The following is a 22,912-nucleotide window of genomic DNA, read 5'->3' on the forward strand; positions in this document are numbered from 1 at the left end:
ACCAGACTATGTAACAGTTCCTTCCCCCAAACTATCAGACTCCTCAATACCCGAAGCCTAGACTGACACCTTGCCCTATTGTCCTGTTTATTATTTTTTGTAATGCCTGCACTGTTTTGTGCACTTTATGCGGTCCTGGATAGGTCTGTAGTCTAGTGTAGTTTTTTTTTCTGTGTTTTTTACGTAGGCCAGTCTAGTTTTTGTACTGTTTCATGTAACACCATGGTCCTGAGAAATGTTGTCTCGTTCTTACTGTGTACTGTACCAGCAGTTATGGTCGAAATGACAATAAAAAATGACTTGACTTTAAGCTAGATCTATGTGAAAAGTGCTCTATAAATAAAATTATTATTAAAATTGTTATAAATGCACCTTATGCTAATTACCAATTTTCTGGAATACATTTTATTATTTGTTGATTTATTTCTGAATACAGCTTTATGTGAGTTATATGTACTGCGTTGTGCATCTTAGTCTGCAGGGAAGTTGTTTTGTTTGGTGCTATACATACATGTGTTTGAACAACAGTACACTTGAACTTGAATGACTTAGAGGCATAAAGATGCAGTTTAAGATTTACCAGGGTTATCAGTGAGCAGTTATTCCCTAATGAATCTCTGCTAAAGAAGAAAGTAGAAAAGTTTATGTTTGTGTATATGTTGGTGATACACCAAATACAATTCTTCATTCTGGCTGCTCTCTAACTCGTCACCTCCATTCCTGTCTCCCATGATCTACTCTCCACTCCCTTACCTGTTCCGCCTATTCTCATCCATATGACCGTAAAACATAGGAGCTGAATTAGACCATTCAGCCCATCGAGTCTGCTCCACCATTTCATTCTGTTCTAGCTTCTCACTTCATTTCTCCTCCCCCATGTCCACACATCTTCCCCTTGACCTTCACCTGGTATTATCTATCACCTTCCAGCTTGTACAACTTCCCCACCCCTCCATCTTCTTATTCTGGCTTCTTCCCCCTTCCTTTGCAGCCCAAAATATCGACTGTTTATTCCATTGATTCTGCCTGACTTGTTCATAAGATAACAAGAGATCCTATTTCATTTAATTTCCCTTTAGAAGAAATGTATAAAGCTGCAGCACGTAGTTTTAAACAACACACACAATAACAGCAGGCCAGGCAGCATCTATAAGGAGAAGCATTGTCGACGTTTCAGGCTGAGACCCTTCATCAGAAGTTTTAAATTCACTGGGAGAAGGTGTAGAGGAATAATTTTGTTGCTCAGCTGTGAATTTTGGACTGATAAGCTGATATGTTCTCTCTAGCGTCCTCTTACCCCTTCTGTTGTGAATGTACTTTATTGTTGGAGGTTGTTGGGTAGAATTGCTGGACCAGTTTGCTCCCTGCAATTTGAACAAGAATAATAGAGTGTAATAGTCAGTCAGTTACCATAGTGTACATTGTGGTCTGAAATCTTTTGTTATGAGTCTTGTGATTGCAGGGGAGTCAGTTTATCTACATTTTCCTGTTTGAATGTGTTGTAAATTGTTTTTGGGCAACCATAAGATATTGGTGTAGAATTAGGTTCAAATGGACCTAATTACTGCAGCTCAGCCATTCCATCATGACTGATTTATTATCCCCCTCAACTCCATTCTTCCTGAAACCTTTGACACTTTTACTAACCAAGAACCTATCAACCACTGTTTTAAATATACTCAATAAATTGGCCTCCACAGCTGTCTGTGGCAATGAATTCCTCAATTTCACCACCCTCTGGCTAAAGAAATTCATCCTGATCTAAATGGACATCCCTCTGTTTTGAGGCTGTGGCCTCTGGTGCTAGGTCACAATGTAGCATCTATCCATCCACGATAATTGTCTTACATTCTCATGTCTGTCATTATAGAATATAGAACAGTACAGCTTAGCACAGAACAGGCCCTTTGGCCCACAATGTTGCTCCAAGGTCAATCTAACCCTTCTCTCCTACACAACCCTCCATTTCACTTTCATCCATGTGCCTATCTGAGTGTCTTAAATGTTCCAAATGTATCAACCTCAACCACCATCCTGGCAGTCTGTTCCACGCACGCGTCATTCTTTGTGTGTTTTTAAAAAAAAACCTACCCCTAACATCACCCCGTATACTTCTTCCCTCCCTCCCCCCCCCCCCCACCCCCAATCACCTTAAAGTTATGTCCCCTCATGGTAGCCATTTCTGCCCTGGGAAAATGTCCTCTGGCTGACCACTCAATGTCTCTTATCATCTTGTACATTTCAATCAAATTACCCCCATCTTGCTTCACTCCAAAGAGAGAAGCCCGAGCTCACTCATCCTTTCCTCATAAGACATGCTCTCTAATCCAGGCAGCGTCTGATAAATTTCCTCTGCACCTTTTCTAATGTTTCCACATCCTCCTCATAATGAGCTGATCTGAAATGAATGCAACACTCCCAGTGTGGTCTAACCAGGGTTTTATCGAGCTGCAACATCACCGCACGGCTCTTGAGCTCAGTCCCCTGATTAATGAAGGGCATCACACCATAAACCATCCTATCAACTTGAGTGCAACTTTGAGGGATCTATGGGTGTGAACTCCAAGATCCCTGTGTTCATCCACTTCTGCCATTAACCCTGTTATCATGTGTATATTTAAAACAAAAATCAATCAAGATTTTTTATTGAGTAAGCTGTCATACCATCAGCTTGGACATTTTGATTCCCTCCAGACTTCTTTGCCGAGTGTTCAAATCTCCTTTAGGAGATTTACCAGGACACTGCTTGGTTTAGAGAGTATGCATTATGATCAGAGATTAAGGGAGCTAGGGCTTTACTCTCTGGAGAGAAGGAGGATGAGAGGAGACAGGATAGAGGTATACAAGATACTAAGAGGAATAGACAGAGTGGACAGCCAGCACCTCTTCCCCAGGCACCACTACTACTACCTAAGTACAAGAGGACATGGCTTTAAGGTAAGGGGTGGGAAGTTCAAGGGGGATATTACAGGAAGGTTTTTTACTCAGAGAGTGGTTGGTGCGTGGAATGCACTGCCTGAGTCAGTGGTGGAGGCAGATACACTAGTGAAATTTAAGAGACTACTAGACAGGTATATGGAGGAATTTAAGGTGGGGGGTTATATGGGAGGCAGGGTTTAAGGGTCGGCACAACATTGGGCCGAAGGGCCTGTACTGTGCTGTACTATTCTATGTTCTATGTTCCTTGGGCAGATTACCCTCCACCATAGAGGGTAACCTATTGCTGCTCTGCAATAGGGGAATTGCCTATTCCCCTTTGGGAATATGGACTGTGGAGCTTGTTTATCAGGGTGAGGGAGGGAGCACGATAAAGATCTGTGCCTTTTGATTTAGATGGCGTGAGGAAGGGCAGGAAGTTTAGTGGGTAGCTGTCATGGTAATTTAGGAACAAAATTGGCACATATGTTAACTTGTGTTCTGAATCACACATCCCAAACCACAAATTCTATACTCTGCCTCTCACTAACTCCAAATACTTCTCTGTATCCAAACTAACGTTAATTGACTTTCTTTTTCTCCAATCCTTAAGAGTTTATTGGCTAAGAACTTGAGACTTGTGAACTCGTGCATCCAAGCCGGTATACAATACAAAATAGCAGAGTCGAAAGATGCAACAGAAAGGTTAATTAAGAGTGAATACTCTCTTAATTAAGAAATCCCCTGGCCCTACAAAAGTCTTAAATAAGTAGGGTGCAAAGCACGAGCTGTAAAATCTATTCAATTCCTGTTGCCGTCTGTATGTTGTCCCTGTGACCGTGTGGGTTTCCTTCGTGTTCTCGATGTGCAGGTTAGGCTTGGTAAATTGTGGACATGCTATGTTGATGCTGGAATCTTGACAGCACTTGTGGTTGCCCCCAGCACATCCTCAATACAAATGACCTGTGTCACTGTATGTTTGGATGTACATGTGACAAATCAAGTTAATCTCTTTAAAACTTCTTTGGTAGCCATGCCTTCATCTGCCTGGGAACTCCTACCCTTAACATCTCTTTCCCTTTTATTTCTGCTATCACTGTTTGTTCCTGTTTTTGAGCCCCATTCAGACACTTGCTCGAGTAAAGCTAACAACACAAGACTGTGGTACACATCACAACTTCCCTCCGTAACTTTGTCTGAGCAGCCTTCCCTTCTGATTTGCCACAGGATCCTGCTCCAGCATGTCTTTGAATCCTCCCACCAGCAACGATGCATGTCTGAGCATCGTGCACAGCCTGATGTGCCATCGGCAGGGCGGGGAGAACGAGAGCTTTGCCAAGCGCGCCATTGAGAGTTTGGTGAAGAAGCTGAAGGAGAAGAAAGACGAACTGGACTCGCTGATTACAGCCATCACAACCAACGGAGCACATCCCAGCAAATGCGTCACGATCCAGAGAACCCTGGACGGCCGGCTGCAGGTAAGTGCGGATCTGACCCGTCGCTTTCGATTCTTGTTTTATCATGCTGATTTTTGCCAGGGAGTGTAATCACTTTTTAAGGCAGGCATTTTACAGTGAGCCGAATTTGCTTTTGACACCATTCTAGTGGCAGAATCTCAAATAATGATGAGTTAAGATACCGGAAGGATGTAAAGAGCCTGGTGACGTGGTGTCGTAACAACTAGCTCAATGTTAGTGAAACAAAAGAGCTGGTCATTGACTTATGGAAGGGAGTGTGCTGCATACGTTCCTGTTTACATCAACAGTGTTGAAGTCGGAAGGGTCGAGAGCTTCAGGTTTCTCGGAATTTAAATCACTATTAGCCTTTCCTGGTCAAGCCACATAGACTCTACGATCAAGAAAGTTCACCATTGCCTCTACTTCCTCAGTAGGCTAAATGAAAAGTTATATCTCCTTTAACCAATTTTTATTGAAGCATCTTATCCAAATACATCACAGCTTGGTCTGACACCTGCTCTGCAGAGAGTTGTGGACACAGCTCAACGTAATCGGAAGCCACCTACCCCAGGCATTCTCTCTCCTCCTCCCATCGGGCAGAAAATACAAAAGCTTAAAAGCATGTACCTCATGGAAGATTCTATCCCACTGTGTCCGTTAGTATTGACCTCGCAGTCTACCACATTATGGCCTTGTACCTCATTGTCTGTCTGCAACAGTGATGCACTGACGTAATGAAATGGATGGCATACAAAACCAAGTTTTTCACTGTACCCTGTTATGTATGACAACAAATGTTTCCTCGTTCAATACATGTGACAAATAAAAATAATCTTTAATCTTTAGTTGGTTTGAAATACCCTCAAACCACATGCTGTAGAAAGAAGGAATTTAACCCCCCTCCCCTCCTGATTTCATAACATCCTTTGCTTACCTGGTGGCTGGATAGAATATCTCTCCTTCCACACCTTTACTGAGTTGCAAGCCACATGGGACACACTTGATTTCTGGTAACCAGTCTGTTGGCGTACCCTTTGGAAAAGCTGAGAAGAAATCTTTGACTGTCTGGAATGGAGGTGCCAGAAAAAGCTGCGGAGGGTTGTAAACTCAGCCAGCTCCATCACAGGCACACCCTGCCCACCCGATCACAGGCACAACCCTGCCCACCATCAAAAGCGGCGGTCTGATCTTCATCCAAGTCACAATAATGGACAAACACAATCTGCCGAAACTAATAACACGAACAATTGTACTTTTCGTGTCTTTATTAAACACGTTTCTACAGTCCAGGCTGGAAAAAGTATGTTCACAGTCTAGGCTGGAAGAAGTAATTGAACCCCTGTACTTAATAACTAGTAGAACCTCCTTTAACAGCAATAACCTTCACCAAACATTTCCTGTAGCTGCTGATCAGACTTGTGCAATGTCTAGAAGAAATGTTAGACCATTCCTCCATACAAAACGGTTTCAGTCCATCATATTTTTGGGAAGCCTTGCTCGAACAGCCCTTTTCAGGTTATGCCACAGCAACTCAATTGGGTTAAGGTCCGGACACCAACTTGACCATTCCAAAACACAAATTTTCTTCTTTTGAAACCATTCAGTTGTTGATTTAGGATCGTTGTCTTGTTGCTTCTATTAAGCTTCAGGTGATGGACTGCTACCCTGACATTCTTCTGTAAAATGTCTCGATACAATTTTGAATTCATTGTTCCCTCAGCGATTTAAAGACTGTCCATGCGGTGAGGCAGCAATGCAGCCCCAAACCATGATGCTCCTTCCACTGTACATCACAGTTGGGATGAGGTTTTGGTGTTGGTGTACAGTGCCCCTTTTCCTCCAAACATAGAGGTGGCATTTCTGCCAAAAAGTTGAACTCTTGAAAGTTGTGCTGTTGTTGTGATCTTTGCAGGACGCCCACTCCTACAGAGTAGCAACAGTACTGAGTTTCCTCCATTTGGAGACAATTTCTCTCACTATGGACTGATGAACACTCCGGTCTTTAGAATTTCTTCTTTTCCAGCTTCATGCATCTCCACAAGTCTAAGGTCCTCTGAAAGTTGTTTTGATGGATGCATGGTGCACACAAACAGATCTTTCTTGAGAAGAGCAGGCCCATCAACTTTGAGTGGCTTTCTTTTTATTGGGCAGGGCCCCTCTACAACCCACACCTCCAATCTCATCTTTGATTTGGAACATCTAACTCCAGATAGCTTTTGGAGAAGGCATTTCCCCAGAGGCTCACATACTTTTTTGAACCTAGACTGTGATTGTTCAAATGGTGTACTCAGTATTGAAGATAGTCGGTAGTGTGTTATTAGATTAGGCAGGTTGTGATTACTGTGACTTAGATGAAGATCAGACCACATCTTTTGAGTAATTAATGCAGAAAACCAGGTAACTGCAAAAGGTTTGCAAACTTTTTCTTGCAACTGTGTATCTTTTCAAAATTTATCATATTTTTACTGCAAAACAAATTTTACAGCAGGCCAGTGATATTAAACCTGATCTGGTTCTGATTCTGTACTCTATTTAATTCTAACACTTTGAACCATTTAGTTGGCATAAACTGTTTGCCTGTCCAGATGAAAGCTACTCAACGTCAGAGATGTGTCTGTCTGTGCTACACAATCGCCCGGCTCTGGTTTCGCAGATAGTTTACTCTGCCAGTATCACCTGTGAGCCTGCTTTGCCTTTACTGCAACATCTTCACCTGGGGTTCCTTAAGCATAACTCCTTTAGAGGGAAAGAACCAATCAATGTTGATATATTTAAACTAGTGTTACGTACCCCGTAACTGGGTCACTTACCAGCAAAGATAGAGAGGTCCGTTGAAGTCTGATGGTACTATTTTTAACAGTATTTATTGATAAAAATACACAAAAATAATATCAATGCAAACATACAGATAATATACGTCGTCAATACTAAATCTAAAAGTGCGGGTATAATAATAATCAACAAGAAATAGCTCTATCGTTGTCTAGGGGATAATGTATTGTCCGATGGAAATATAAAAGTCACTTAAGTTCATTCAGGCTGCATCTTTTGGTTGGAGAGAGAGACGGATTTTTAGAACTTGCCAGTTTTTCCTTTTTATGATGTCGATCCTTCGAAATGTCGTTGGGGCTGGTTTCTCCTTTTAGCTAAAGCCGTTCTTCCGTGGTGAGGCCCACCAATTCCGAGGCAAATGGAAAAGGACGCACGTGGGCTCTCCACCGGCTGTCGCTATTATGCTGTCACGGGATTTCTAGCGTTTCTCCTGGTGTGTCTGAAGGTGTTGTTCCCCAGACCCTCTTTTATCCTTACTCACGGGGTCTCAGATGTCAATCAGGTTGGGATGAGGCCATCCCTCAACCAGCCCACTATTGGTCATTCCCTGAGGGCTTCAATGAATAGCACAGTACTCAATACACAATTCCGTCTCCAAGAGACAATGGCCGTTTCCCGTGGCTTTGTATCGCTGAGGGGCCAGGACATTCCAAACCCCTTGTGGATTCTGCGTGTCTCTCTCTCATTTCCTGGGTCCCAGACCCGCATTAATAGCGATCTTGCGATTCCCAAAAAGGAGGGGGCTACTTTGTACCCTTCGGCCCCTCAGAGTTGGGGCACAGGCGTAACACTAGCAGCGGTGTACAACCTATCAGCTTTAAGTTCACTTCTGATAGATGAGAGCTGCAAAAGTTAGCAACATGAATTAGAAATCAGAAAAAACTGCAGATGTTGGAAATGTGAAAGAAACTGCTAGAAACGCTCAAGTTGTGTTCAGAGGTTCAAAGTAACTTATATTGTTACCATATACTACCTAAGATTCCTTTTCTTGCAGATATTTACAGGAAAAAATAAAGTATAATAGAATTTACAAAAAAACTATCTGTAAACAAAGCCTGACAAACAGCCAGTGTGCATAAGAAGATAAACTGTGCAAATGAAAATAATACTGAGAACATGAGTTGTAAAGTTTCCTTGAAATTGAGTCTGTAGGTTGTAGAATCAGTGACAGCTTCTTTCAGTACCTCCTGCCTGATGGTAACAGCAAGAAGGGAGCATGGCCTGGGTGGTGGGGCGAAGAACGGGTGTTTTTTTTCCTTTATACTGCACCAGCCACTGCCACTGGGCTGTAAACGTGCAGGAGCAGTGTGTGGTTAAGTGCCTTGCTCAAGGACACATACGCAGCCTCGGCTGAGGCTCGAACTAATGACCTTCAGATTGCTAGCCCAAAGCTTTAACCACTTGGCCACGCTGATGGATGCTGCTTTCTTGTATATGTGCTTTGCTCGTGATGGACTGGGACATATTCATCACTTTCAGTAGGCAGCCTATTTTTCCCACACTGCAAAAGTTAAATACTAGAGGGCATAGTTTTAAGGTTCAGGGGAAAATTTAGAGGATTTTTACAAGGTGGGCTGCCTAGCCAGAGGAGATGGTGGAAGCAATGCAATAGCAACATTGAAGATACACGTGAATATGCAGTTCAAAGTTCAAAGTAGGTTTATTATCAAAGTACATATACAGTTGCAAGAAAAAGTTTGTGAACCCCTTTGCAATTACCTGGTTTGCAGCATTAATTACTCATAACATGTGGTCTGATTTTTATCCAAGTCGCAATAATAGATGAACAGAATCTGCCTAAACTAATAACACACAAACAATTGTACTTTTCATGTCTTTTTTGAACACATTGTTTTATCATTCACAGTCAAGGCTGGAAAAGTATGTGAACCCTTGTATTTAATAACTGGTAGAAACTCCTTTAGCAGCAATAACCTCCACCTAACATTTCCTGTAGCTGCTGATCAGACTTGCACATGGCAATGAGGAATTTTAGACCGATCTTCCATACAAAACTGTTTCAGTTCATCAATATTTCTAGGATACCTTGCATGAACAGCCCTCTTCAGATTATGCCACAATATCTCAATTGAGTTAAGCTCTGGACTGGAAGTTGGCCATTCCAAAACACACATTTTCTTCTTTTTGAACCATCCAGTTGTTGACTTACTCTTGTGTTTTGGATCATTCTCTTGTTGCATCATCCAACTTCAATTAAGCTTCAGGTTACGGATCACTACCCTGACATTCTCCTGTAAAATGTCTTGATACCATTTTGAATTCATTGTTCCCTCAACAATTGCAAGCTGTCCAGGTCCTGAGGCAGCAAAGCAGCCCCAAGCATGATGGTCCTTCCACCATGCTCACAGTTGGAATGAGGTGTTGGTGTGCCGTGCCCTTTTCCTTCCAAACATAGTGGTGTGCATTTCTGTCAAAAAAAGTTCAACTTCTGTCTCATCTATACACAGAATATTGTTCCAGAAGTTTTGTGGAATACTCAGTGGTTATTTGCAAATTTGAGACAAGCAGCAAAGTTTTTTTTGGAGAGCAGTGGTTTTCTGTTTTATCCTTCCATGAACTCCATTCTTATTCGGTGTTTTTCTTATAAGTGGGCACATGATCAGAGACTTTAGCAAGTTCTAGAAATTTCTGCAGATGTTTTCCTGTTACCCTTGGGTTTTTTTTTCCATCTCCTTCAGCATTGCTCGTTGTGCTCTTGGCATAATCTTTACAGGATGCCCACTCCTAGGGAGAGTAGCAACAGTACTGAGCTTCCTCCATTTGTGGACAGTTTCTCTTACTGTGGACTGATAAACGTTCAAGTCTTTAGAAATGCTTTTGTCGTGTTTTACAGTTTCCTGCAACTCTACAATTCTTCTGCGGTCCTCTGAGAGTTGTTTTGATCGAGGCACGGTGCACATAAACAGATCTTTCTTGAGAAGAGCAGGCTCTGTCAGTAACTTGACTTTGTGTGTCTTTTTTATCGGCAAAACACCTTTATAACCCACACCTTCAGTCTCATCTCATTGATTGGAACACCTGACTCCAAATAGTTTTTGTAGAAGGCATTAACCCAGAGGTTCACATACTCTTTTGAACCTAGACTGATTGTTTAAATGGTGTACTCAGTATTGACAAGGAGTAGTACAATAGTTTGTTATTAGTTCAGGCAGATTGTTGTTGTCTATTATTGTGATTTAGATCAGACCACATTTTATGAGTAAATATTTCAGAAAAACAGGTAATTGCAAAGGGTGCACAAACTCTTTCTTACCATATATGACCCTGAGAATTGTTTTCTTGCAGGCATTCACAGTAAATCCAAATAAACATAATAGAATCAAAAAACCACACCCAACAAGAGATACAAACATCCAGTGTTGGAAAGACAAACTGCGAATACAAAAAGGAGAAACACAAACAAAATAATAATTTTGAATAAATAAGCAATAAATATGAAGAACATGAGGCGAATAGTCCTTGAAATTAAGTCCATAGTTTGTGGAAGCAATTCAGTGATGGGATGAGTGAAGTTGAGGGAATCAGTCCTGACTTGTGTGGAGTTTGCTCATCCTTTGTGTGACCACACAGATTTTGTCCTTCTTCCCAAAGATGTGCAGGTTGGTGTGTTAATTGGCCACTAAATTGTCCCATAGAATACGTACACAATGCTGGAAGAACTCAGCAGGTCAGGCAGCATCTGTGAGAAAAGAGTAGGCAACGTTTCGGGCCAAGACCCTTCATGAGGAATGGAGGTTCTTGGTGAAGGGTCTCGGCCCGAAACGTTGGCCTCCATTCCTGATGAAGGGTCTCGGCCTGAAACGTTGGCGCCCCATTCCTGATGAAGGGTTTCAGCCAGAAACATTGGCTACTCTTTTCTCACGGATGCTGCCTGGCCTGCTGAGTTCTTCCAGCGTTGTGTACGTATTCTTTGATCCACCGCATCTGCAGTTGCATTTTTGCGTTTTGAAATTGTCCTATATTGTGTGGGCCAGTAGCAGAATTTGGGGGAGTTGATTAGAATACAGGATGAATAAAATAGAATTAATGTGAATTGGTGTAAATGTATGCTTGCATGGACTTGATGGGCTGATGTTGTTCTGTGACTCAAAATATCTGGTATTGGCACAATGGACAGAATAATATTTCTCTGTGCCAAACCGTCCAAGTATTCAAAGAGATCTTCAATATTTTAAGCATTATCTCCCTGGGGTGGAAGATTGGTTTTTGCTGGAGCCTGTTTTACTACGCACTTGTCGCTTAATGGATTTTGAGGCAAAGCAGTAGCATCAACAACAGCTTGTATTTAATCTCTCTTTGTGTGCCCATGCCAATTTTTTCCCCCTATTCAATATTACTCCTATTTAGCGCCCGTGAGATGTTATTAAAGGCACTGTTGAATGCGTTCCAGTGTGCTAGTGTTTATGCTGAGATCTGGCTGCTGAGTTTCTCTGCTCTTATTAGAAAAGCTGTCTGGTGGACATGGAACTGAGTTTAGACTGGCAAATGCTCTTTGTGTTTACCAGGCATCACGGTAGCATAGCAATTAGCGAGTCGCTATCACATCTTGTGGCACTGGAGTTCTGAGTTCAGTTCCAGTGTTCTTTGTAAGGAGTTTGTACATTCCTCCCATGAACATGTGGGTTTCCTCCGGGCGCTCAGGTTTCCTCCCACAGTCCAAAGACGTACAGGTTAGTAGGTTAATTGGTCATTGTAATTTCTCCTGTGAGGTTTACTCATCTCTGCGCTGAAGTGAGGCTATGGCCTGCCACTAGTGGGCTCCTGAATTGGCTGTAGTGATTACGTGCTTTGTGGCTGTGGACTCACTAATATGGGCAGCACACACAAAATGCTGGAGGAACTCAGCAGGCCAGGCAGCATCAATGGGAAAAAAACAGTCGACATTTCAGGCTGAGACCCTTCACTGGAAACGTTGACTGTACTTTTCTCCCCATGGATGCTGGCTGGCCTGCTGAGTTCCTCCAGTGTTTTATGTGTGTTGCTTGAATTTCCAGCATCTGCAGATTTTCTCCTGTTTGTCAGTTCTGTGAACTTCAGTTCCGAATATTATTTGTTCGCTTTTCTTGTTTGCACGATTTGGGGTTTTTCTGCACATTCGGTGTTTGATTGTCTTTTTTTAACGAGTTCTATTGGGTTTCTTTGTTTTGTGGCTGCCTGTGAGGAGACAGATCTGGAGGTTGTATACAGTGTAGGAACTTCGATAATAAATGCACCTTGAGCTTTGATTAGGCTAGGGTGGCAGGGCAGTGTGCTTCGTTGAGATGGAAGAGCCTGTTCTGTGCTGTATCTCTAAGTAAATAAAATCCTGATGCTGAGTTATCATCCAGCTAAAGAAAATGGTTTATTCTACCAGTGTGGCTAATTTGTGGACATTTCCTTGTCTGCCTGTGTCAGGAGTTGCACTTTACTGATTATTTTTTTTGTCTTAATTTGAACTGCTCTGACCTTGTGGTGGAAGATTGATGTCGCTGTTCATGGATCACTCCGCTGCCCCTTCCCCCAACTCTGTGCGCGAGGGTGGATGTATACGCTGAGTTACGCCATCCTTGAGCTGGCATCCAGCTGAGAGGGCAAGACTGTGTTTTGTCTGCAACAGTGCGGTGTCCAGTTCTTCGGGCAGCAGACGACGGAACACAAAGCCCTTTCAAAAGGCAGCACAAATCTAGTGGGATTAAAGAGAATTTCAGGTTCACTGACCCTGCTGAAAGTGAAAGCTGTAAAACTGTAGGCCTTGGCAAAGCCTCCCGCTCATTTCTACCATCCCAGTGCCTTAGGCTGGGCACTGTTTATCTTGTGCACATGACAGCAGTATAATCCATTCTGAATGCACAAGAAACTGCTTCAGTCAGCGGGTGAGTCAGTGAATCTTCCAGTTCGGTAAATCCATCGGCACGGAGAGCCTCATCCTGGGGCAAAATGCATTGCCCCCTCTGTAACCTTGGGCGCCACGGTAACATAGTGGTTAGCGCGACCCTGTCACTTCTTGGGGCAGCGGAGTTCAATTCTGGCGCCACCTGGAAGCAGATTGTACGTGAACCGCGTAGGATTCCTCCGGGTGCTCTGGTTCCCTCCCAGAGTCAATGACGAACCGATTAGTGGGTCAACTGGTCAATGTAAGTTGCCCTCTGGGTTAGTGTTAAATCGGTGGTTGCTGGGCAGTGTGGCTCGTTGGGCCAGAAGGGCCTGTTCCGCGCTGTATCTCTAAATAAATAAATGTGAACGTGGGTCGCTCTTCCTCTTGCCAAGAGTCACTTCATTATTTCCTGTCAGAGATGCCTTATGTTCAGATACTCCTGCACCTACTGTCACTTTATGCACACAGTCAGTCTACGTATATAAACTATTCTTTTGTTCTTTTATATATATATTCATTTCAGTGTTTTAATTTTAATTACTGTATAATGTATATTATTTGTGTTCGAGGTCTGTGAACAGCAGCGTTCCACAGAGATTGATGTTGGGTCCACTTCTCACACGGTATACGAGACTTGGACAGAAATGTTAAGTGGGTTGGTTCGTATGTTTGTAGACATAAAAAGTCATTGATCTGTACACATTTATACTGCTAAACGAAACAACATTGCTCCAGACTGAGAGAAACAACACAGTTGTCCGCCTGTACTGCACGTTCCCTGTAGTTTACACCTTGGTCAGAATCAGGTTACTGTCACTGATGTATGTCGGGAATTTTTTTGTTTTGCAGCAGCAGTACATACAATACATAATTTATAACTATAGATTACAATAAGAAATATATAAAATTAAGTAGTGCAAATAGAGAGCAAAAAAAAGTAGAGGTAGTGTGCATAGGTTCATTGTCCACTCAGAAACTGATGGCAGAGGGAAAGAAGCTGTTCCTGAAACATTGAGTGTGTGTCTTCAGGCTCCTGTATCTCCTCCCTGATGGTAGCAATGAGAAGAGGGCATTTCCTGGGTGATGGGGGTTCTTAATGATGGATGTCCCCAATTGGTGGCGTTATGGACAGTGAAGAGGGTTGTCAAAGGATACAGCAAGATATAATTCTATATAGATCTGTATCAATTACTTGTACATTGTGTTTTCTAGGATTGCTTTTATATTTATATGAATTTTTATGGTGTGTCAAAGTTCATATTTATAATCAAAATATCTATACCAAATGCAACCTTGAGATTAATCTTTTTGCAGGCACTCACAATAGAATTCACTAAAATTCTAGAGGACCACCACATGTCCAATTTGCAAAAGAGCACAAATCACACAAACAGTAAAAAAAAAGTAAACGAAAGCACATGGTATGTGAATTGCAGAATTCCCGAAGTGAGCCCACAGCTGTGGAGCCTGTCCAGGGCTGAGACAATGAGGCCAGTGAAGTCTGTGCGGGAGCTCCAATGGCTGCAGTGTAACAACTGGTTATGTGACCCAAGACTCCTGCACCTCCCGCCTGACGATACCAGCGAGTAAAGAAAGAGATGGGTCAAACGCTGGTTTGTTTTCTGCTTTCATTTGTAATCTTGCTTGAAGCTTTAATTGCTGCAGAGTAATGGAGCCGATCATGAGTTTGTCTTCTGCTACCAGGCCTTGATGCTGCATCTACCCTCAGTGATGGCTGCCCCACTTATACTTGCACTCTTGAGAGTCTAGTTCACTGAATTCCCCCCAGGAGATTGCCAAAGTGCCAGATCACTTGGTTGGATCCAGTTATTTTTGCCCTCCTTTACACACATATACTGAAGAATCAGAATAAACATTCTTGACTTTGAATCTTGTGTGTGCACATATATTAGCATCTTTGTAGTGGATGGGATCTTATCATTTACTGACCAAGATGAGATAAAGATTGGCTCTGTTTGTCACATGCACAGTGAAACGCATCAATGACAACCCCGGCTGGAGAAACCCCGCAAGCGGCAATGTGCCGTGCCCACAGCTCACACATCCTCGGAGGACGTGGTCATGGAGAGGACGTACGTACTCCGTACAGACAGCGGCAGGACTTGCACCCTACTACGAGGAAGCAGGTTCACAGGTTTCGTACAACAGAAGACACTGATTGCAAATAAGCACATTAAATCTTTTATATACAGACAGTAAAACATTTGACCAGACATCCAAGTTACGCAACTACGAAATGAAACAGATACTTAGCTGAGAGGACGAGTGGGCCCTCCTGAATGTGGAGCATACTTTCCCAATGGTTCTTTGACACTGTTTGCAAGCTCACTGTGAAAGTGAGTACCTTGAAGACCAAGGACAGGTGCCTGAAACCAAACATGGGAAGGAGCTGAGCTGCTGTGTACCTCAGATGGGCCAAACGACGACCGACTTTTCGGCCAACAAGTCACCTAACACCCACGTGACAAACCGACTGGTAATCACTGCTGCTGTAAGGCAAGTCCAGAGTGATTCAATAATGCGGTATTCACAGTGAACCACATTTTATTTATTTAGAAATACAGCACAGTAACAGGCCCTTCTGGTCCTATGAGACCTCACTGCCCAATTAACCTACTATCCCATACGTCTTTGCAATGTGGGAGGAAACCCATGTGGTCACAGGGAAAACATACAAACTCTTCACAGACAGCGGTGGAATTGAACCCAGGCTTCTGGCGCTGCCATCCACAACTGTATTTTCCAGTATTTATCAATGGAGGCAAATCAATATCCTTTGCATTTATTATCAAAGTATGTGTACTATATACAACCTTGAGGTTCATCTCCCTAGAGGCTCTACAAAACAGAGATCCAAAAGAACCCATTTTTTATACCAACTGTGTAGGAAGAAAAATCAAATTGTGCAAATAATAAAAGTAAGCAAATGACATTTGAACTGAAATTCGTGAAAATGAGTTCACAGCCACGAAACCAGTCGTCACTGCAGCCAGTCCTGTTAGTTACAGGCCACAACCTCAGTTCAGCACAGAGACAAGTAAACCTCACGGAGTAGTGAGCTGAACCTTTGTCCCCGGCCTTGACACCCTGACCTTTTCAATCTGGCCCGGTGCTTAAATCGGCAAAATAGTGAGTTGTATTTCGCTTTCACACCCAGACCCTGCCACTTCGATTTACTCTTGGGTTCAGGACCTGTCACCTCATCTCAGTTCTTTTGCTTCAAATCACCTTCCATCATGTTTCAGTAATTCAATGCATGAAAGCGTGCAGATGTGGTCAGGAGGTTCATTTGTTGGGGAAGAAATGTGATTGACCATGGAATGATTGTTGGTGTTAGAAGGGGTGGTTTGACTATCTCAGAAGCTGCTGATCTGGGATTTTCATGCACAACAGTCTCAAGAGTTTACAGAGAAAAACAAAAAAAGACATCCAGTGAGTGGCAGTTCCTTTGGAAAAGCCACCTTGTTAATAAGAGAGGTCAGAGGAGAATGGCCAAGCTGGTTCGAGGTTGTCATCAGTAACTGAAATAATCACTTGTTACAACAGTGGCAGGCAGAAAGTATCTCTGAAGACACACTTGGAACGTTGAAGTGGATGGGCTCTTCAGCAGAAGATCACGAGCATTTAGTGGCCATTTTATTAAGTACAGGAAATAGTAAAGTGGCCATTGAGTGTGGTGTTGGCATAATGGTACCTGAGAAACTTTAGAGAGCTTGGTCTGATTAGAGGTGGAGTTTGATGCATTGTTTGCTGGCCTGTCCCTTGCCTTCAGCCCCAACACCCTGATCATCTGACCTGGCATTTAAATTGGCCAAACCGGCTTGTTCCTGGCTCTTGGACCTGGAAAATGCTGTTTGATTATGCTCTTGAGCCTGGATTCAGCCGTACACAACCTTTCCAATCTGGTCGGGCGCTTGAATTGGCCAATCATCGGCTTGTTCCTGGCTTTCAAGCTTGGGCCGTGCTGCTTCAACTCTGCCTTGCCTCAGATCTGCTCCATCCATCCACTCCATTGGCTGGTTCCATGCTCTTGGGCCCTGGGCCTGCCACCTCAAAGGGGCCTGTATGCACCACGCCATAACCATCCTGCTCCTCTGAGACTTCAGTTCACGCTGCAAAAAAGCCAGGCCATACAGGTGTTTTAAAAGCACAGCTCTGGAAGGGAAGTTACAAGCTGTTGATTGCAGAGATCATTTTCCAGAGTAGTTAGCAGTTTTGTTTGCTGCCAGTAAGGCGTCGCTGTGTTTCACCAGCATTCCGTTCATTAACAGATGCGATGCGCTTGGTTTCAACAACCTAGAGAGGAATTCCGCAGCCTCTTTGCCCTCCTCCCAATTGTTTCTGTTGTTTCTCAGGATACCAGGTGGCAGGAGGATTGTCAGTATGCATCTCATTGCCTTTGTGAGCCAGGTTTCATGGACTATCTGGTAATCCCTCCTAAAGGCGAGATTCTGCAGATACTGGAAATCCAGAGCAGTACCCACCAAAAGCTGGAGGAACTCGGCAGATCCTTCTGAATGCTATCATCCCAGGAATGAGAGGGTAAACGTATAAGGAGCACTTGATGGCTTTGGGCCTGTAGTTACTGGAGTTTAGAAGAGCGAGGGGGATCTTATTGAAACCTATCAAATATTGAAAGGCCTAGGTAGAGTGGACATTGAGAGGATTGTCATAGTGGGGGAGTTAGGATCGTGGACCGAAGGGCCTGTACTGTATACTATACTGTTCTATATTCTATATCAGAATATAGAATTTACTAAACCTTTCTCTGAAAGTTTTACCTCTACTGAGCCATTCTAAAAGATTCAACTGCAAGTGAAGCATTTACTCTGCCGTAATTCAAAGTCAAGTGGAGATGCATTGTGAGATTACTGAGCAATTCACCTTTGGTTAAAGTACAGTGCCTATAGAAAGTATTCGCTCCCTCCCCCTCCCCAGAAGTTTTCGTGTTTTATTGTTTTACAGCATTGAATTTGGCTTTTTTGACACTGATCAACAGAAAAAAACTCTTGCATCAAAGTGAAAATGAGTCTCTACAAAGTGATCTAAATTAATTACAAATCTAAAACACAATAATTGATTGCATAAGTACCACCCCTCCCCTTTAATATGACACACCTTGACTGGTGCAGCCCATTGGTTTTAGAAGTCACATAATTAGTTAAATGGAGATCACCATGTGCAATAAAGGTGTCTTAATTGACTGTAGTAAAAATACACCTGTAGCTGGAAGTATCCTGGCAAAAACTACAGTAAGACAAAAGAACATCCATGCCAAGCAACTTTGTGAAAACGTTATTGAAAAGCATAGGTCCGGAGATGGATACGAGAAAATTTCCAAGTCACGGAATACCCCTTGGAGTAGAGTTAAGTCAATCATCAAGAAATGGAAAGAATGTGGCTGAGCTGTAAATCTGCCTTGAGCAGGCAGTCCTCAAATACTGAGTGACTGTGCAAGAAGGGGATTAGTGAGAGAGGCAGCCAAGAGACCTATGACATGGAATGGGCTGCCGGCAACGGTGGCGGAGGCGGATACGATAAGGTCTTTTAAGAGACTTTTGGATAGGTACATGGAGCTTAGAAAAATAGAAGGCTATAGGTAAGCCTAGTAATTTCTGAGGTAGGGACATGTTTGGCACAAGTTAGTGGGCTGAAGGCCTGTATTGCGCTGTAGGTTTTCTGTGTTTCTATGTTTCTAACTCTAGAGGAGTTACAAGCTTCAGTGGCCGAGATGGGAGGGACTGCATATACAACAACTGTTGCCCGGGTGCTTCACCAGTCGCAGGTTTAGGGGAGAGTGGCAAAGAGAAAGCCACTGTTGAAAAAAACTCACATAAAATCCCGGTTAGAGTTTGCCAGAGGGCACGTGGGAGACTCTGAAGTCAGCTGAAAGAAAGTTCTGTAGTCTGATGAAACCAAAATTGAGCTTTCTGGCTATCAAACTAAATGCTATGTTTGGTGTAAGCCAAAAACACACCATCTCTACTTGAAGCGTGGTGGTGGCTGCATCATGCTGTGGGGATGCTTCACTGCAGCAGGCCCTGGAAGGCTTGTGAAGGTAGAGGGTAAAATGAATGCAGCAAAATACAGGGAAATCCTGGTGGAAAATCTGATGCAGTCTGCAAGAGAACTGCAACATGGGAGATAATTCATCTTCCAATAAGACAATGACCCCAAGCATAAAGCCAAAGCTACACAGGAATGGCTTTAAAAACAGTAAAGTTAATGTCCTAGAGTGGCCAAGTCAGAGTCCAGACCTCAATCCAATTGAGAATTTGTGGCTGGACATGCAAAGGGCTGTTCACTCACAATCCCCATGCAATCTGACAGAGCTTGAGCAGTTTTGTAAAGAAGAATGGGGGAAAATTGCAGTGTCCAGATGTGCAAAGCTGATAGAGACCTATCCTCACAGACTCAATGCTGCAAATGCTGCCGAAGGTGCATCTGCTAAAAGCTGACTTAGATTTGTAGTTAATTTAGATCACTTTGTAGAAATCTGTTTTCACTTTGGCCAGAAAGAATCTTCTTCTGTTGATCAGTATCAAAAAAGCCAAATTAAACCCAATGTGATTCAATGTTGTAAAACAATATACAGTGAAAACTTCCAAGGGGTGGATACTCTTTATAGGCACGGTACATACGAATTTCTCAGAGATGCACAATAGAGAGGAAGGGTGATAGTATACGGCACAGTAGCGTAGAAGCATAACGCTATTACAGTGCCAGCGTTCAGGGTTCAATTCCTGCGGCTGTCTGTAAGGAGTTTGTACGGTCTCCCCTTGACCCCATGGGTTTCTTCCCTTATTCAAAGACGTACAAGTTGTAACTTGTTGGCTGCCCCCATCACATCCGTGCACCGTGTTGGTCGTTGACACGAACAGCGCAATTCACTGAGTGTTTCCATAAGACAAATGTACAAGATGTTACTCAAATACAAAAGATGTCCAAATCCCCCAATCCGTAAGACAAAGCATAATCAGGTCATTTGGCCCATTGAGTCTTCATCATAATGGCTGGTTTATTATCTCTCTCAACCCCATTTTTTCTGGCTCCTCCCATAACCTTTGACACCCTTCCTTATCACGAATGTATCAACCTCCGCTTTAAATATACCCAATGACTTGGCCTCCACAGCCATCTTTGGCAACAAATTCAACAGATTCAGCAGCCTCTGTTTTGACATACAGGTGACAAATGAAGCTAATCTCTGTCTTTAAAAAGGTGTTGGTGGGGAGGAGAGAGGAAAATGGGAATGGAAGGGGGCAGGGGAGCTGGGGAAACCGAGCTCTGAGTAGGGAGAGATTGGGTGTGTAGAAGACAGGATTTGAACGGGAATTGCAGGAGAGCTAGGCAGATATCCTTTAATGTTTGGGCACTACGATCAGCCCACCTCCTTGCTATTATGATGTGTTTAAGTCTATTGTAAAGATGCGCTGTGTGTCTCCAGGAAGAGATAGGATCTCACCAGAGTCAACTCAGGAAGTGGATCTTTGTTTGTATGTGTTCTGTATGAGCCTGATAAAATATCCTAATAAGATTAAGTCTGTGAACAGCGGGAGCAGTTTGGGTGCCTCTGTGGGGGTTTAGTGCCCTTGATTCTACGTGCTGATGGGTTGGAGCCGGTGTGCATTGCACAGTGGCGCCAGAGCAGCCGGCGTGACTCGATAAGTTTTGACATTTCACCACAATGGAATAAACAAGAACCCCTGAGCAGGGTCACTCGGGTCAGCGAAGATGAAGAGAGGGTGTCGCATTTCTGAGTGGAGACTGGCTAAAGGAATGTTTGTGGGGCCCTTAACTTTCATGTCATTAACGTGCTCAAGTAATCATCTGGGATCTTTTTCTTCTACCTATCACTTGTTTAACTCCTGCCATGCCGACTTGCCTGAAGCTTGTCGAGTACTCTGCCTGTTTTTTTTTACTGAGTTTCACAATTTGCTATGATGGATGCCTGGAAGCTTTTCAGAGAGAAAGCTGGGGGGGTGGGGAGTTAGCTTTATTTGTCACATGTGCATTGAAACACACAGTGAAATGTGTTGTTCGTCTCAATTCAGGGCAGCGAGCATTATGCTGGGAGTTACCCGCAAGTGTCCAGTGCCCACGATTCATTAACCCTAACTGTACATCTACTTAGTGATACAGAGCGGAACAGGCCTTACACACCACCTAGCAACCAACCTACAGCTGCAAGTAAAGGTTTTGTGAACCCTTTGCAATTACCCTGTTTTCTGCATTAGTTACTCATAACATGTGGTCTGATCTTCATCTGTCAAAATAATAGACAAACACAACTGCCTAACATACAAACATTTTTACTTCTTGTCAATACTGAGTACACCATTTAAACTATCACAGTCCAGGTTCAAAAAAGTACATGAGCCTCTGGGGTAATGCCTTCTACAATTTTATTTGGAGTCAGGTTTTCCAGTCAATGAGGTGAGGTTGGAGGTGTGGGTTGTAGAGGTGCCCTGCCCAATTTAAATAAACAGGACACACAAAGTCAGATTACTGACAGTCTGTTCTTCTCAAGAAGGATCTGTTTATGTGCACCGTGCCTCGATCAAAACAACTTTCAGAGGAGTGTATGAAGCTGGAAAAGGCTACAAAAGCAGTACTGAAGACCTGAGTGTTCATCAGCCCACAGTAAGAGAAACTGTCTACAAATGGAGGAAGCTCAGTACCAAGAGCACAACGTGCACTGCTGAAGGAGGTGAAAAAGATCCCAAGGGTAACAGCAAGAAACCTGCAGAAATCTCTAGAATTTGCTAAAGTCTCAATTCATCTGTCCGTTTAACAAGAATGGTGTTCATGGAAGGACACCACAGAGGAAACGACTGCTGTGATTGGCACTGCACACCAACACCAAAACCTCATCCTAACCGTGAAGCACGGTGGAAGGAGCATCATTGCTGCCTCAGGGTCTTTTTGTGGGGTGAGGGAGGGATTGGGTGTTTGTGGCTGTTTTTTTTAGCAAGGGAGAGGTTGGGGGAGTTTGATGTTTTAGCTGCCATGTCCGGGTGGGCAATCTGTTAGTTATTGTGCGAGGGAAAGGTTGGGGGATTTGGGGTTTGCAATTTTTTTTCCGTTTCCTTTCCATGTGTTGGGGGGGGGGGGGGGGTGTGCAATGACTTCCATGGTTTTCCTGCGTTTTATGGCTGTCTGGCGAAGACTGATCTCGGAGTTGTATGTGCATACTTTGATAATAAATTGAACATTTGAAGCTTTGATATATTGATGAACTGAAAGAGTTTTGTATGGAGGAATGGTCAAAAATTCCTCCTTGCTGTTGTGCAAGACTGATCAGCAGCTACAGGAAACATTAGGTGGAGGTTATTGCTGCTAAAGCATGTTCAACCAGTTATTAAATATAAGGGTTCACATACTTTTTCCAGCCTGGACTGTGAATGATTAAACAATGTGTTCAATAAAGGCATGAAAAGTACAAGTGTTTGTGTTACTAGTTTAGACAGATTGTGTTTGTATATCATTGTGACTTAGATGAAGATCAGACCACATTTTGAGTAAATAATACAGAAAACCAGATCATTGCAAAGGGTTCACAAACCTTTTCTTTCAACTATATATACCTGCATATGCTACCATGAGATTCATTTCATTTAAAAAAAAATTTATTTAGAGGTACGGAATGTTAACAGGCTCTTACAGGGCCCACGCTGCCAAATTATACCCATGTGAGTAATTAACCTGCTAACCTGTACATCTTTGGAATATGAGAGGAAACTGGAGCAACTGGTGGAAACCCATGCGGTTTTGAGTACGTACCAACTCTTCACAGACAGCAGTGGGAATC

The 22,912-nt window shown here is 43.1% G+C and overlaps 1 protein-coding gene across 3 annotated transcripts in view; it reads left to right on the plus strand.

Annotated features, from left to right (window-relative positions):
* Window positions 1-22,912, plus strand: part of smad10a (SMAD family member 10a) — a 126,225-nt gene that overhangs the window by 25,833 nt on the left and 77,480 nt on the right. For all 3 annotated transcript variants that reach the window (XM_073061141.1, XM_073061139.1, XM_073061140.1), the window contains exon 2: window positions 4,144-4,394. In XM_073061141.1, coding sequence (XP_072917242.1) covers window positions 4,158-4,394 — 237 coding nt within the window. In that variant the 5' untranslated portion in view covers window positions 4,144-4,157. The remainder of the gene's footprint in view (window positions 1-4,143; window positions 4,395-22,912) is intronic.

This window comes from Hemitrygon akajei, chromosome 11, assembly GCF_048418815.1.
Source record: "Hemitrygon akajei chromosome 11, sHemAka1.3, whole genome shotgun sequence".
NCBI classification, from domain to species: Eukaryota; Metazoa; Chordata; class Chondrichthyes; order Myliobatiformes; family Dasyatidae; genus Hemitrygon; species Hemitrygon akajei.